General features: G+C 41.5%; 1 protein-coding gene across 2 annotated transcripts in view; it reads right to left on the bottom strand.

Annotated features, from left to right (window-relative positions):
- Positions 1 to 15,837, bottom strand: part of CNTN3 (contactin 3) — a 227,926-nt gene that overhangs the window by 27,023 nt on the left and 185,066 nt on the right. For both annotated transcript variants that reach the window (XM_090022820.1, XM_090022819.1), the window contains exon 9: positions 14,751 to 14,901. In XM_090022820.1, coding sequence (XP_089878946.1) covers positions 14,751 to 14,901 — 151 coding nt within the window. The remainder of the gene's footprint in view (positions 1 to 14,750; positions 14,902 to 15,837) is intronic.

The following is a 15,837-nucleotide window of genomic DNA, read 5'->3' as shown; positions in this document are numbered from 1 at the left end:
TACAAGCCTCAGGCAAGTAAATACCCCATTGTAGCAATAAAATAGCATTTTGATCTAACCCACCACTCAGCATGGACTGTTTGTCCCCTCCTCACCCAATCCAGAGGAGGCAAGTGCATTGCATCTTTCAGCCGAAGGGCCTCGCAAGTAAATTTTAGAAAGGACGGTCTGGGGAGACTGGAAGGAAGGCAGATGGGAAGAGCAGACGAATTAATAGCAGCACAAACATGATTCTTCATGGACTTGCTGGGTGCACAGTATGTAGACTAATGCAAATCTACATACCATGAAAAAAGAAATCTAGTTTCTTTCGTGCTCTGAGTGGAGTTCTGCGCACTGATGAGTAGCAGCTGCCTTGCAAACCCAAAGCCAGCTCTGACACAAACTAAAGATACAAGTGCTGTGCAGCTGACCTCTAAGTCAGTGCAGGATTGCCATGATGCATCCATGCTCCTATTAGGGGTGTGTGAAGCAAGCCTTATTCAATTCGGATTCAGCCCGAATCGGGAAGAGTGATTCAATTCGGCCAAATCCGAATCTGAAGATTCAACACTGATTTTGGAGAATCAGTGATTTAGACATAGACACAGCTTTAAAAGTTGTTTCTATATACCTTGAGGTAGCAGGCACAGCTCAAGATTGCTGTGATGCTGGGGCACGTGGAGCACCCCACAGGAGTGCGGGGGGGCCCTCTATGTACTCAGTAGCAAACCTGGAAGTGAACCAGAAGTACTTCCAGTTCACTTCTGGGTCTGTTGGGGAGTGCACTGGGCGTCCCCGGCTCAGCAATCAGCCACAGGGGGACCCTGGGTGCCCCCCCGCCCCATCCAGGAGGCACCAGTCACCAAACCAGGGGGCTCAGGCAGCCCTCCCGCACACTCCCTCAGCTGACCCAGAAGTGGACCAGAAGTGCTTCTGGTCCACATCCAGGTCTGCTGCTGAGTGCGCTGAGGAGCTCCCATGCTTCTGTGGGATGCTCCATGCACCCCAACATGAGCATTCATGAGCCTCTGATACCTAGAGGTATGTAGGAAAAAACTTTTAAAGCTGTGTCTGTGTCTGAATCTCAGTCTTTCCGAATTGATTTGGAGGATTCTGATTCAACTCGGAGAGATTAAAGGGTCCTCTGAGTCAGAGATTCGGCCGCCAAATTGGGCGGGTCACTAGAGGTGCAATGTCCAAGTGCAGATTTCCCTAAGAGGGAATTCACTGCTGGGCAACTGGTGCCAGCTTTCATGTTCTGAGCAAAATGAAGCATCCATCCCATAGGGATTTGGGTTTGTTTGGCCTTTTGCTTTCCATCAGGTAAAGGAGACAACAAAGCTCAGTACCAGCAGAAACAGCTTGTCACCTGGCTAGTCCTCAGTTGGCAGTGATCTATATACACAGTGACAGAAGTTACAGGAATTTCAAGGAAGAATTTGAAGGAGAAGGAGGTACTAGTTTTATGCTTTTTTTTCTAGGAGTGGGCAGTTGCATAAAAGTGACAGCATGGAAGAACCATAATATTGCTCCTAGGAGATACGGACAAATGGGAAAAGGAAACTGGAAGCATTGATGAAGAAGAGGAGGTGGCATCTCTGGCAGTTCTGAACGTTAGGGTCAATTTGCCTTCTTTTTCCCTATATGGGCTCCTTCGCTCAGTCATGCTCTGGCTGCCACACAGCAAAATATGCTCCCATTTCTTCCCTGAGTAACCTGGACCAGCTAATGAACTGTAAATAGCATTCACTGAACAGTAAACAACATCTTTCTGATAAGCCAAAGTCTCAAGAGCTAATATCAAATCACATTAAATGGAGAGTCCTGCACAATAATCAGAATAAGCATCATCTGAGAAGAAGGCAAATGTCACATATCTTTACCCTTGTTTTCTCTGAGACCTTACCTCCTAGCCCAATAGCCAATTGTGTTATTAGTGTCCTCTCTTTATTAAGGGTAGTAGTTAATTAAATATACTGCTGGGTTTTTTCCTAAATATGCTTTGGGGAAGCTGATGTCAGCCACTCCTATGCTGATTTACCCCTGTGTAGTTCTTTGTTTAAATACACAACACAAAACTCAATGAAGAAGTATGCTACTCCAAAACAAAATCTGAACTCCCATGCTATGCTCCACATCTGGCCCTGAGCCTATTTCAATGATGAATTCTGTGACCCTTATCTGTTGTTCATGTGCTGCAGTAGGTGTTCCTGGCATAGTGCTGAGCGTGTGGTTTGGGTTTGTTAATTCAGGGCCCTGTATAAGTGGGGTCAGTGGATACAAGGGGAAGTTCAGGCTTGAAACTGCAGCTATGGTCACAGAGCAGCTGTGCTGCAAATCTAGAACTTGGAGGCAGCAACTGCTTCCTTTGCATAAGTTTTAGGATACAACTCTTTTAAACCGTCAGAAGGCAGAGACTGTTAAATAGATTACAAGCAAACAATTAAACTAACTTATTTATCCATTATTAAGGTAAACAGCAAGGCAACTTTGGATGACCAGACACACAACTTTTTTTATTTAGAGTATTCATGCAGTACTTGGAGTGCTGTAGTTGAAGAACAAACAAAACCTACTTCTGAGTTTAAAAGGCAAATTTAATGATAGCATCACATAAAGGAATACATACCTCAGGAAATTAGAGCATTGTTTATCAAGCTGACATGCTGCTATATGGATCCTTCTTCCAAGAAGATAAAAAATTACAGCAGATTTCTACCTCCAGTGAGCTGACAACTTGCCAATACATGTTTTGTCACATCTTTTTATTTTGTATTGACTCTAAATTTTAAACAATACTACTTGCTTAAGCAACTCATTATTGTTCTGGCAGATGCTTTCACCAGCCAGAACCCCCCCCCCCAAAAAAAACACACCCACAAACAAACAAAAAACACCCCCCCCCCAAAAAAAAACAACAAACAAACACACCATGCAGTGGACAGGCACTTAAAGACACGAGGGGCCCTATGACATTATATAATGTGCTAGGAGCATGATTTAAAAAGGTATTCAAATCAGGAAAGGACCCAGCGCAAATGACATATGAAGGCACTAATTATCTGAAGGCTGTAGGGATAGAAATTACACAAACTGGTATACGTGATTGGAAACTAGTTCAAGTCTGTAACACAACAGAAGTTCAGTGCATGTGAACCATTTTCAAAATGGCTGAAACCTGTTCAAGATACACCTGGATGGATGTAGTATCAGATTTAACTGATGTAGGTTAAATTGGCATATTGAATTTCTGTCCCAGATCCCCTCCAGATTCAAGTTAACTCACAGTCCTTCAGCATCCCAGGATGCTTTGCACCTCCCCTGCAAGCTCCTGCCTCGCAGGGTGGGTGGGTTAGCTTTGGCCCAAGTTTTCTGCCCTAGCCTAGCAGGGAGATGTGCTCCAGCACCCCCCTGCCCCCTGGTTTCTAACTTGGGCCACTGAGAGCATGTGGCTGAATCTCCAGAATCAAAAGTGAATGTCTGTTCACCTGCTTATCAGTTCCATGTACACAGCCCAGACTAACTCATGAAGACTGAACGGATTCAGCCTCGGGCGTTTTGACTGTCTGTACTTGGCCTAGAAGAGGGAATACATGGGTATATACAGCCAAAGGACATGTTATACCAGTCACCCACAGAAGACATCTGGCATTACCCAGAGGGCAGTGTGGGAAAGAAGAAGGAAGAGGAGGAGGAGGAGAAAAGCTGCTGCTGTTCTCTAGGATCATATGCAGGTGATTCAAATTTTCCTGTCACTTTCTTTCCTGTGGAAAAATTGCCTTTTTTGTCAAAATCATTTATTTCAAAGGAAAACATCAGTTTCTGTTAAATTTTCCAATTCTAACTGAAAAACTGAACAAACAAAGAATTAAAGTGAAAAAAAGGTTTGTTTGGTCTTTGAAAGCTATTTTTATTTTTTTATTTTTTTTGAGTTTTATCTTCTCAGTAGCCCCCCTCCTCCCCCCCCTAGTTAGGATATAACATCATCAGCACTAAAAGCGATTTACATTCCTGTGGCATAACTTGACTGGAGACTGCAGTAAGTATGCTGAGCCAGTGCAAGTACCATTGCTATTTCCTATTTGGTGGCCTGTCCATTGTTAATTAAGGGCTTGTATGTGATTAATAGATGTTTTTAAGCATACCACAGACATGATTAATATGGGTTATAGATGATTAGAAGAACATCAATATAAGAGGTTGTTAGAAGATTATCAATTATGGTTATAATGAACCTACTGGACTCTATAACAATCAGAATTGTCTACAGGGGTTGCATTGAATACATCAGGACAGTCATCCCAGTGAAAAAAGAAAAAAAAAAGTCCAGTGCTGATGGGGCCTTAGATCAAACAAAAGGGAAAATGGGATCAGTGCACAAATTGGGAAATGTCTGTTGTTTAATTTTTAAAAATGGCATTTGGAACGCTCTGAGCTATTTGCAAGTCAAGCTTGTGTGCAATAATGAAGGAGCAGGCTTATTAAAAAAAGGAATGTATTTAAGAATCACATTTTTTTCCCCAGAATTAAATAAAACAAATCAATTCTAGAAAAATAGTATTGTCAAAATAAAATCTTTATTGGTACATTTAAAAAAAAAAAGCAACTCTTTCCAGTGAATGTGGTTCAAACGATAAAGTGACCAGACTTTGAAATATCTGCTAGTCCCTCCTTGCCCTGCCTCCTCCCCCACATTACATTTTAGACAGACAATCTAAAGACCCAATAATCTATGCATTCTAATAAAGCAAATCATTTCCACGCTTGCTTTGTGCCAGGAAGTGACTTAGATTTCTAACTATGAGCTTGTAGCAATAGGAAAGTGTGAGATTGCTTTTAATGTACTTCATGTTTTTACTGCATTTCAACGTAGCTGAATAAATGCTAGCTCCTAATTTGCTGAGGCTTGCTTTTTCAAACACATGCATCCTTTCGGTGCATCAGGAAACATAAGAATCATTCAGCTCGGCACATGCTCGTATTCCTACTTGCAAGCTTGCACAGGTGCACTGGGCAGCTGGTTTGAAACCTCACTGATATTCCAGTCCAAGAAGTCAAAGTAGAAATGGCAAAATTTTTAACAATCAGGACTTGTAGTAGAGAGGGTATCTTTGATTAGACCAACAAGATTTTTGCAAAAAAAAAAAGTCTTTATTTGCAAGCTTTCAGGCACAAACACCCTTCATCAGGCATTGGAGAAACGATTGTAAAAGTTCTCCTGGGTAGCAATGAAAGTTCATATTTCATAGGATTTCACGGAGGAGTCAATAGACAGAAAGCTCCTCTGGGAAGTCAGTTCATAGCTGGTCTGGAGCCTCTCACCTCTTGTGAGGATTTATGATGATGCAAATTACCTTGAAAGAAAGGCAGGAGCAGTGTCTCAGGTTTCAAGTGGTCACAGTTGCTCCCTGCTTGGGAAAATATGAAGATTTCATTTTTAAAAATCGCCTAAAATGCGATATCTTCTATGCGTCAGGTATCCAGCAGCCACTGAAGTCATTGGCCTCATGGAGCTTTTAAAAAATCTTCCATGCCCTATTGGTCTAGAGGAAAAAGCAATTGGGACTCATAGTAGAGATTATATGGAATTTTAGTGGATTTTTAAAAATAAAAACTTCATATTTTCCCCAAGCAGGATGCAAGTAAGTAAAATCTCCATTTTATTTTTACCATTCAGCACATGTTACTCATCAAATTGTAGTTAGGTCCAAATTAACTGATCAAAAGATTAGAGACCAAAGCCGGCTTCTGTGGGATCTTACCTCTTTTCAGAGTTCCAGGCCTGAAATTAGGTACCATTAAAGTATAAAGTAGATAAATGTTTAAATCTTCATATCAGAGCGTCTTGTTATTAGAACTGGAATAACTGCTGTATCACAAGTGCTTGTTATATCTGTCAGGTTATTCAGCAGAAAAGCCAACACACACATGGCTTTCCAGTTCACAACACTTCAATATAAAAGATCAATACAAAAAAGCAGCTTTGACCTAGTTTGCTATCTCAGTCAAATTCTAACTAAATTAAACCAGATTACTCAACAAGAAAGCCTGCGAAATTAAGCCCCTATTGAAGTCCTTGTAAGTAAATGCAAATACATTTTCAGATAACAGAGTTTTATACCATAAAACAAACTTAAGTAAAAATTACTTCAGTTAAATTCTTGTGAAGATGAATCTAGTTTCTGACCATCATCAGAATCATTTAACTGTTCATTAACAATTATTCCCCCCACCTCCTTAATTTGACACCACTTTATCATGGTTAAATGACAATTTTTACTATCTTTCAAGACACTAAATATAGCAGGGAAAATAATAGGTGTAGCAAATTCTAGTGATGGCAACTCTCTGTGGCATCTTTCCCCTTTCTCTAGTCTTAATGAGTCTAGAAATAACTGGGAGAAAGACTAGACTTATTTACTGCAGTAACACTGTTCTTCACGGTCTCACAATGAATTAATCGACATTAATCCCTTTCCAATAAAAAACGAAAATCGAAGTTTAGAATAAGGATTTGCATGACAGCCTTTGAGTCAGCTAGAAGTACTAAAAAGTGTTAGGAATCTGGAAATATATATCTATTTTTAAACTTGGTGAATTCTTAGGAACAAAAGAGGTGGGGTACTTGAATTCATTTTCTGTATGGAACCAGGAAATGCAAGAACTGTGGTATTTCCCTGCACTATTTTATGTGCCTCTATTTCCACTAGATAAGTAAGTTATCCTTTCATAGGATGCGTCTGCTCAACTTCTCTGGATGAACTTGTCGGAACTCTTTTACAGACTCAGATGTAAAACTAAGCTGATAATCTTCAGATCTGGAAATAGGGGAACGATAATGTTCCAACAGTTATGCCTCAAAAACAGGAAAGAAGTGTTCAGGAGGTTGAAGGAAAATCAGGAGCTGGTATTGTGAAAGGGTCATTGGTACTCTACCAGAAGCACTACCATCAGATGCGACTGAAAAGAAAGGGACGGAAGCCAACTTATGAATTGGGCCCTATGGGGGAATAATTTTCTGGATCTTGAATGGGCCACCTTGGGAGATGAACTGAGGCAGTTCTAGGCATGAACAGAGGCAGAATGCCTGGCATGTGGGGAAATGTAAAGTAGGGGTATGCGAAGTAGGCCCTATTCAATTTGGATTCAGATTCGGCCCAAATCAGGGACAGTGATTTGATTCGTTGATTCAGACGGCTGTCCCCAATTCCATTGGGCTAAATCTGAAATCTTTTCTCTATGTACCTTGAGGTACCAGTGTGGCTTGTGAATGCATGGAGTGTCCCCCTGCCACCACGTGCTCAGCAGCAAACCGGGAACTACTTCCAGTCCACTTCTGGGTCCACTAGGGAGCATGCTGGCCCCCTCCCCCCCAGCACCCCCTTGCCCAGTGATCAGCTGCAGGGGGACCCCAGGTGTCCCCCCAGACCAAGGAGGCACCAGTCGCTAAGCCAGGAGGATGCAGGGGGGCCTGAGACCCTGGATGCCCCCCCAGACCCAGGAGGCATCAGTCACCGAGCTGGGGGGATGCAGGAGGGCCCCCCCATGCGCTCCTCGGTGGACCCAGAAGTGGATCGGAAGTGATTCTGGTCCACTTCTGGGTCTGCTGCCGAGGATGCTGGGGAGCCCCCCATGCTCCTGTGGGATGCTCCATCCGCCCCAGCATTGCAGCATTCACAAGCCGCCTGCTACCTAGAAGTATGTAGAACAAACATTTAAAGCTGTGTCTATGGCCGAATCGCCAAATCTTGCTGAATCTCTCCGAATTGATTTGGAGGATTCCAATCTGATTTGGAGAGATTAAAGGGTCCTCCGATTTGATTTGGAGATTTGGCCACCAAAATCAAACCGAATCGAATCGGTGACCAAAGCTTAGCACAGCTCTAATGTAAAGGTCAATGTGGTGAAACCTGACAGGCTGACGTGTCACCATGATGAAGGTGTAGCTCAGTGGGAGCCTTCTGGATCACAATTTGGCTTTTGGTCCTCCAATTCCAGGTATATCCTTCTGTAGGCATAAAAGTCCCTTATTGGAACTAGCCCTTAATCGAGCTGTTGTCAGGTATTTACAGAAACCATTCTATCAAGACTAATGCCCATGTCAAATTGGCAGCCTCATCAGAAACGATATCAAGTTAGTTTGACAAGAGAGGGTGTCGAGTTCAAAAGGTAAATATTATACCAGAATGGAGACAGGAATGGTGGCAAGTTACAATGGGCCTACATGTCACTTTTGTAAAAGTTATGTCAATGATTTTACTTAAATCATTTTTATTCAATGTGCCCCATCTTCCCTTAGCTGCTAATCTAAGAGACAGGAAGTAATTCTACTTCACTTCTTTTCTGTTGAGCCACATTTCTATAGAAGGTGAAATTTGGCTTTTTTTTTTTGCAGCCAATACATTCATTGGCTGCAATCACACATTATAAATGCTTACCCTTTTGCTTCACAGGCAGCACAACAGGATACTTTCCTCAATAACAAGGTTATGTTCATGTGTGTGCGCATGCATGGAGGGGAAGAAAAGGGGTTGAGAAGGAGAACTATAAGCCTGCTCTTTGCCCATAGAAGCTATCCCAGTGAATTGCAAATTACACATTTTATTTGTAACGAGGCTTCATTTCGAATCAAAGCACCTAAGACTTTGCATAATTACTCAGCAGTTGATATAATGGAATATACACAAACGTTAAGGCCTTGTAATGTGAAATGACTGGGAAAGAACAAATTAGCCATATACTGGCTTCAGTGTGGTGGCGACAGTAATGGGGAATAAGAACTGACCAGCGCTGTTAACTCAAATACCCACAAGCTGACCAGACTTCCTACTTTCCTAAGGTCTGATTCTGCACCACTGAAGTCAACAGCAGCCTTATAATTGATTTCAATGGAAACAAAATCACGACCCTTATCAGACCCAGTGTGAAATGGGAAATAGGAATCATTTGATCCAAAGGCCTGTGACTGGGCAGGGCAGGGCAGGGCAGAACTGCACTTTAGAAAAAGAGAAATGGGTTTTGGGTTAAAAAGGCAAACTACATTTGTATGCTAGGAATACTACAGTATCATATCTTTCTTCTGATCCTTTCATTGGGTTCATTCTTCAGTGTTGTGTTAGTTTGAACGAGTTCAGTCTTGCCTTTAAACTTCTCAAACTCTGGCTAGTTTGTCTACGTGTGGAGTTATTCAGGATTAGCTAGTCAAATACAGTAATTCCAGAATAACTCTATGTGTGGACACTCTTTATACTAGAATAACAGTGTTTGGCTCAGGTGTAGATTCATCTGTTTTCAAAGTAGATTATGTTAAACAGGGATATGGCAAAGCAAATTCCAGATTAAGCTTGTCCATATTCATTGCAATGCTGAAAACTTTCCCAGCTGCAGGTGTGAGCCCTGCCAGTCTCTTTTCACTTCATTTTAGAAAGCTCCATCTTTTAAGAGACTCAAAGGAAGTAAAGTTATTCTCCCCCATTTTGAGCAGTTTCTCAATCTAGAACATACACATTCATTTCTAAATCATGCGCTCCTTTCTCCAAGACGTTTTTAGCTCATTTAATTAAACCTACTGAGTCATTCTCCAAAACTCCCATGAGTTGAAAATGCAGCAACAATTTCAGAAAAAATGTAAGCCATAATGATATCAAAGCAACAGCCTTTCATGTTTTTTTTTTTTTTTTTAAAAAGGAGTAGGGCTACTACACCCAAAGAAATATAAATTGTTAAAACACAGCATTCTGGGAACGCTTTGAAATAACATAGTAACTGCATTTTATATAGAACTTTCATTATTCAAGTGATAAGCTTTCTTAAAAATGGATCGACTGTAAAGGATTTACTGCAGATTTGTGCAAGTATAACTAAGAATGGAATTTGCTCCAGTATACCCGCTCACCTTCACTCAACATAGTTTCATAGTTTACAAGGGAAGGGACCTGAGCAAATCATCGAGTCCGATCCCCTGCCATGGCAGGAAATAATACTGGGGTCAAACGACCCCAGCAAGGTGTACATCCGGCCTCCTTTTAAAGACTCCCAGGGTAGGAGCCTGCACCACTTCTCCTGAAAGTTGGTTCCAGACCCTAGCCGCCCTGACCGTGAAGTCGCGCCTCCTGATATCTAGCCTATATCTACCCTCTGCCAGCTTGTGACCATTACTCCTGGGAGTGCTTGGATAGCTCTCTTATCCAACAAATAACTCCAGTAAAGTTGATGTGATGAAGGTACCAGTGGGAGTGGGTGGATAAGGAGCACCATAATGCAGTTACTCTTACAAGACAACTTGCTGTAAGCATGGCACTATGTAAGGGGTGAAGTATAGCTGCGTCCCTCCCAGAGTGGTCTAAGGAAGGGGAAATCACTTATTGCGCCCCGTGAAAGAATTAGCTTACTTACCTGCTTGACGGTGTGTGAGGAGGGGTCACAGCGCAGGCCCTGCTAACTCCCCCTGCCTTCCTTACATGTGGGGAGGGGGATTTAGAAAGCAGGGCAGAGCTCTCTACCTTTGGGTCCCAAGCCTGTGTGTACCCATTCAGTGAGGAGGGCAGTCTAGCTGATATTATCCTTATCCTTTGTGTTTGATCATTTTAATAAATAGACTTTTTTATTTGGAGACCAGTTAATGAAAAAAAAAAGAACCATTAACACCAAACTTTCCTGAAGTGCAATTTTTGTACAACTGCTGCAGATTCATGAATTGCAATTATTCACAGGCAACAGTAATGAACTCAAATGTTTTCTTCAAAGATCCACAATTCTGTTTTACTCAGAAGGCAAGCACACTTCATTTAGATTAATCCAGGATTATTGTCTTATTATTACATTTGTTCCATAAGTCATTTATAGTGTGTGTCAAAACTACAGCAGCAGTTACCCTGGGCTATATCTGAAAAACATCTGCACACAGTTTGCATGATTAAATACCATAATTTTGAGTTTCGAGTACGTGCATCGATCTAGGCAGGCAGCAAGCACTTTGCATGCTCAACACATTTGCTCAGCGAGACATTTGTATCGTCTATATTGTTTGGTCTTTCCTCCCAGTGAAATCAGTTGCCCGCTTCCTAATGGAAACAAGATCAGGTTTTATGGTATTTGCGCAAGCTGCATTTTGTAAGAGCAAGCAGGCAGGTGAGAAAATAGCAACGACTGAAATACGCTACGTTACAACACAGATCTCGCAGGTCTTGGTGGACACTGTCATAATCTCACGTGTCAACGGGATGCTGTGACAGGTCAAGGTGAAGGGAAACTGCACGTGAAAAACATCTACTAGCCAAGCAAATTCAGGGGCTGCAAGAAGCTATATAAGAACAAAGAATCAGAGAAGAGTAGGGCAGGAAGGGACCTGTATAGGTTATCAAGCCCAACCCCTACCTGAGGCAGGATCATTTCTATTCAACCATCCCATACAAATCCTTTGTCCAATTTATTAGTAGAGCTACACAGTCAAGCCTTATATAACCACAAGACTCAACACCCCAATCTGCCACAGGTAAAAGGTATACTATGGCTGCCAGTGTCTTGTTGCTACAAGGGTTGTTAAAATACACTTGAGAGATCCAAGGAAGGGTGGCATGTCCTCTACTACCAAGGAAGGCAACCATCCCCCAACAGGTACCCATATCACCATGGGGTAAAATTCCTTCTTGACCACATATATGGCAATTGGTCTGACCCAGAGTGAAGGGACAATACTTGCATGTCTGTGGCTAGAAGGTAAGTTGGAAGCACCCCAGTTGAAACCCCCAGCCTTCGCTGCAAGAAACCCCTAAAGCTTTTGAGGGAGGCGACCCTTCCCAGCTGACATGCACAGTATCAGGAGGGGAAAAAGAGGTTCCTTCTTGGCCCTACATGGCAACCAGCAAAGTCTGAAAGCATGGGAAATACCCAAGAATCGGGGGACATGTGCATCATTATTACAGCTGCTTGGAGATGTTAAAAAACCTCCCAAAAATGTTGCTTTATTTTAAGCTCAGCACGCTCCCTCACAGAGCCCAGTGTGTGCCCAAAAGAGGCAGCATGCTAATTGGACCTGACTAGCCCAATGTCTGTATAGATCAGGTGCTTTAGCGGAGCTTTTTTGGTGCTTTTATCTAATAGTCGATTGACTCAGTTTTAGATAAAAGCGCTAAAAAGCCCCACTGAAGCACCTGATCTATACGCATGCTGCAGAGCTAAGTCAAAGTAACACGCTGGTGCTTCCTGTAAAGCACGTGTGGTTTTTTTTTTTTAATGTCTGCAAACAACCCATGCTCCAGAATAGGTTTTACCACAGATTAAGCACAAAATACTTGCAGTTTTAAAGAGAATCCATAACAGAGCCAGCAAGTGCAAACTGATTTACTTCTGAATGTTTGGTCTTGGGGGATTCTTTAAATATCTTGAGAGGCACACTGGTTTCTTGAAGAAAATACATGAATCATCAGCTTTTCACTGGTGAAGTGTCAAAACTATATTTTTCCCCTTTTAGCTATTTACATTGTACTGCCTGGTTATTATTAGTCTTTTGCATCTTGTACGAGTAGCATCTCGTACGGCTGGGTGGGAGTGGGTAACTCACTGTTTCGGGCTATTTGCTGAGCTACCCCACCTCACCCCAGTAAAGCAGACTAGATGTCAAGTGTTTGTAAAAGTGTCTGTTGCTTCCAGACAGCATTCTTGATAAGTCTGCATGCAGTAAGCACAGCCCATTGTGAGACAGGGAAAATACTGCCTCTTAAGTAACTCATTCAGCAGATGCAGTTTCGAAGTGAGAAGAGGCCTTGATGACTTAAAATCCCACAAATCCATTTCAACCTTCTGGATGCTCACCAAATAATTCCAGGTGAAAACACAGATGGAAGACCTATCTCCCCGACACTGAAACAAACCCACCTAAGGCCACAGAGGTCCATCTGGAACAATATCTATCAGACAACTGTAACTTCTCATTAGTGTCAAATTTATTATCTGGGAAATGGAGAATTTAACACAAAAGTTGCCGTTCTAGAGCAGAGCACTGCTGTATCTATCCCAGTATTCAATCTTCACTCATGACTAGTACCAGGTGCTTCAGAGAAAGAGACAACTAGAGAATAACTTTCATTAACTAACTGGTTGGCATCTAGAAGCATGAGTGTTTTTATCCCTTACACATTTTTCAGTTGTATCTAATGTACTGGACATGCTGTCATTATAAATTTGTATGGATATAAATGGATATTTTAGCCATTGATAGTGATGGCTTAACTCCATATCAACTACTGCTGACTTTCAGAAGACAAAACCTAGCTCAAAATTGAATGTTTCTATACATCCCAACTGCTAGTCTTTACTTAACACTTATTAAAGTCCTGCCTTTAAGGCCTACTTGTAGCAATGAGTTTCACAGACAAATCAGACTTCCAAAAAAAAATATATATATATATTACTTGCATCAGTTTTTACTGGGCACATCTGCACGAGATGCCACAATGCACAGTAGCCTATTCTACTGTGCATTAGCGAGCGCATCATGGCAAAAGTGTGCTAATATGCTAATGCATAGCAGAGTTAGGCTCATTAATGCATGTCTACACACCCACTATTGCTTATCATTGTGGTTTGACAAAAGATAAATAAAAGTGCTGGATAATCCTTTGTCCATAATTCATTATTTCATGTCATTCTATTGTCTCATCTTATTTAGTTCTTCTCTAAACTATGCGGGACTAATCTTTTCAGTCTCTGTTAATATTGAAGCCTTCTCATGCTTCTAATCATTATAATCGGTCATTTCTCATCCACTGCTATTTCAGCTATGCATCTGAGAAAAGGTGACCAGCACTGATCATGGCATTCAAAGTCAGGCCATTGCATCAGTTTTGATTTTCTATTCCATTCTGTACACGCCATAACACTTACTTGGACTGACTGCACACTGAGCAGACGTTTTCATTCACCTGTCCACAGTGATACGCAAGTCTTTCCCCTAAATGATTGGAGGTAGTTTTCAACAACACATTGTGTATGTGTAGTTCAGTTTTTTTCTCTTTCAATGGACAATTGCCTTGGCATTTGTCAATATTGATTTTCATCTGCTGCTGTTCTCGCCCAATCTGCCTGGCTTTATTAGGTGCAACCTCATATTACCTGAATAATTTTGTGTCATCTGAAAATGTGAACTATACCAGTTACATATTTTTCCAGATCATCAATACATACATTACAGCAACCACAGAGCTTGGGTTGCCACCCTACTCTGAATGTTTAGCCGTGGTAAGAGTCAATCATGTACTCACTCCTCCCCCTATTCTTTTTGCTGTTTCCTAGACAGATTCTCATCATGGCCCAGCGTTACTTGAGAGAGGTAGTTAGCCATGTTAGTCCGGCATCAGGCAGAAGGTAGGGTAGATTTGTATCTTTACTTCCCCCACATCACAAGTCCAGATTTGTTTCCTTCACAGATTCCCTAAATTTTTTTTTAAGCCCAAGTATTTCATGCTACATTTTGCAGTTGCATTGCATGTCCATGCTGCACTTCACTGCCTGGTTGCCTCTGCCTTGGGCCAAATTCTGCTCTTTTTTTTTTTTTTTTTTTATTTCTGTGAAACTGGAAGCCAAAGCTGGCTATTGACTTCAATGGACACTATACGGGGGTTTTTCAGGGGAAGGCTCATACCTCAGGGAAGAATTTTCTGCACAACTATTCAGATTTGAAAAGCCATCATTGCATAGAAATCCTGGCAAAGGAGTTTGCAGGTTATAAACAAGCTTTTAATAAGATCAAAACAAAACCATTATAATACCTTTCATTTTCGTGTAGCAGCTCACCTCCCTTCTTCCAGGAGCATTTTGCCTTAGGGGAAGCTTTTGGCTTGCATTCAAAATTAACTGTGCTGCCTATTTGAACCTGAATCAATTTCTTCATTGGGTTCTTGGAGAAATCTGGAGCAGAAGCTAAAACAGTGGGAATATCAACGGTGAAATAAAACTGGTTTATAACTTTTACCAGGCATTTTATAATGTAGCACTTCCATGGCATTTCTCAGCCTCCAAAGTGTTATTAGAAAGCACAAGTTTATTAGCTCATTCAAACTCCATTCATGAGGACCTGATATGCCAAAATTTCAACTGTAAGAGGGAAGAATTTTTGTGGGTGATATCTTTTATTGCACCCAGTGCATGGTTGGGACAAACTCAGATAAGCTTTCAAATGCAGCACATTCTGCAAAGCCTGTTAGGCCACGCTTAACTTGAAGCATGTGCTAACAAGTCCCAGTGACTTCCTCTAGACTGAAACATGTAATTAAGTCCTGCTGATGTCAGTGGGATTTAGACACAGGCATCATTTGAAGGACATGCTCAAGTGCCTTAAAAAAAAAAAAAAAAAAAGAGTTCAGGTTTAAATAATTTGCCGAACAGAACTAAGGAAATCAATGCTAGAGCCTGCATAAGAACCCAAGGGATTTTTGATAACTAAACTGGAGTCAGCTCACCGTGTGGATGGCAGAGTTACTTCTGTATTTGTTAACAGTTAAATAAATATGCATGACAGCTAACCGTGTTAATCATGGAACCTTAAATAGAAATCCATATTTTTTAGGGGACCTAGGATGGACGAACCGTCTAGTGATTGACTCATAACCTTCTCAGCAGAAGGGAACTAGTTTGGGTTCTGAAAGCACACCGCTCTTTCTACAGACCCACTTCCAATTAAATTTCCCAAAGACTCTTTCTGCATCATAAGGAAAATGAGTGAAAACATTTGAATTTACAGGGCACTTCGCAAATTCAGTGTTTCGCTCTAATAAATGGTTGTCATTTGTTTTAAAAACAAGCATGCATTACCTGGATGACTAAATGGCAGACCCTTGTCCCCTCGATCAAGGAAGG

The sequence above is a fragment of the Crocodylus siamensis genome, chromosome 11, assembly GCF_052110815.1.
Source record: "Crocodylus siamensis isolate JL-2025a chromosome 11, ASM5211081v1, whole genome shotgun sequence".
In the NCBI taxonomy this organism is placed as follows: domain Eukaryota; kingdom Metazoa; phylum Chordata; order Crocodylia; family Crocodylidae; genus Crocodylus; species Crocodylus siamensis.
The sequence above is the reverse complement of the archived record's forward strand: the minus strand, read 5'-3'. Positions and strand labels throughout refer to the sequence as shown.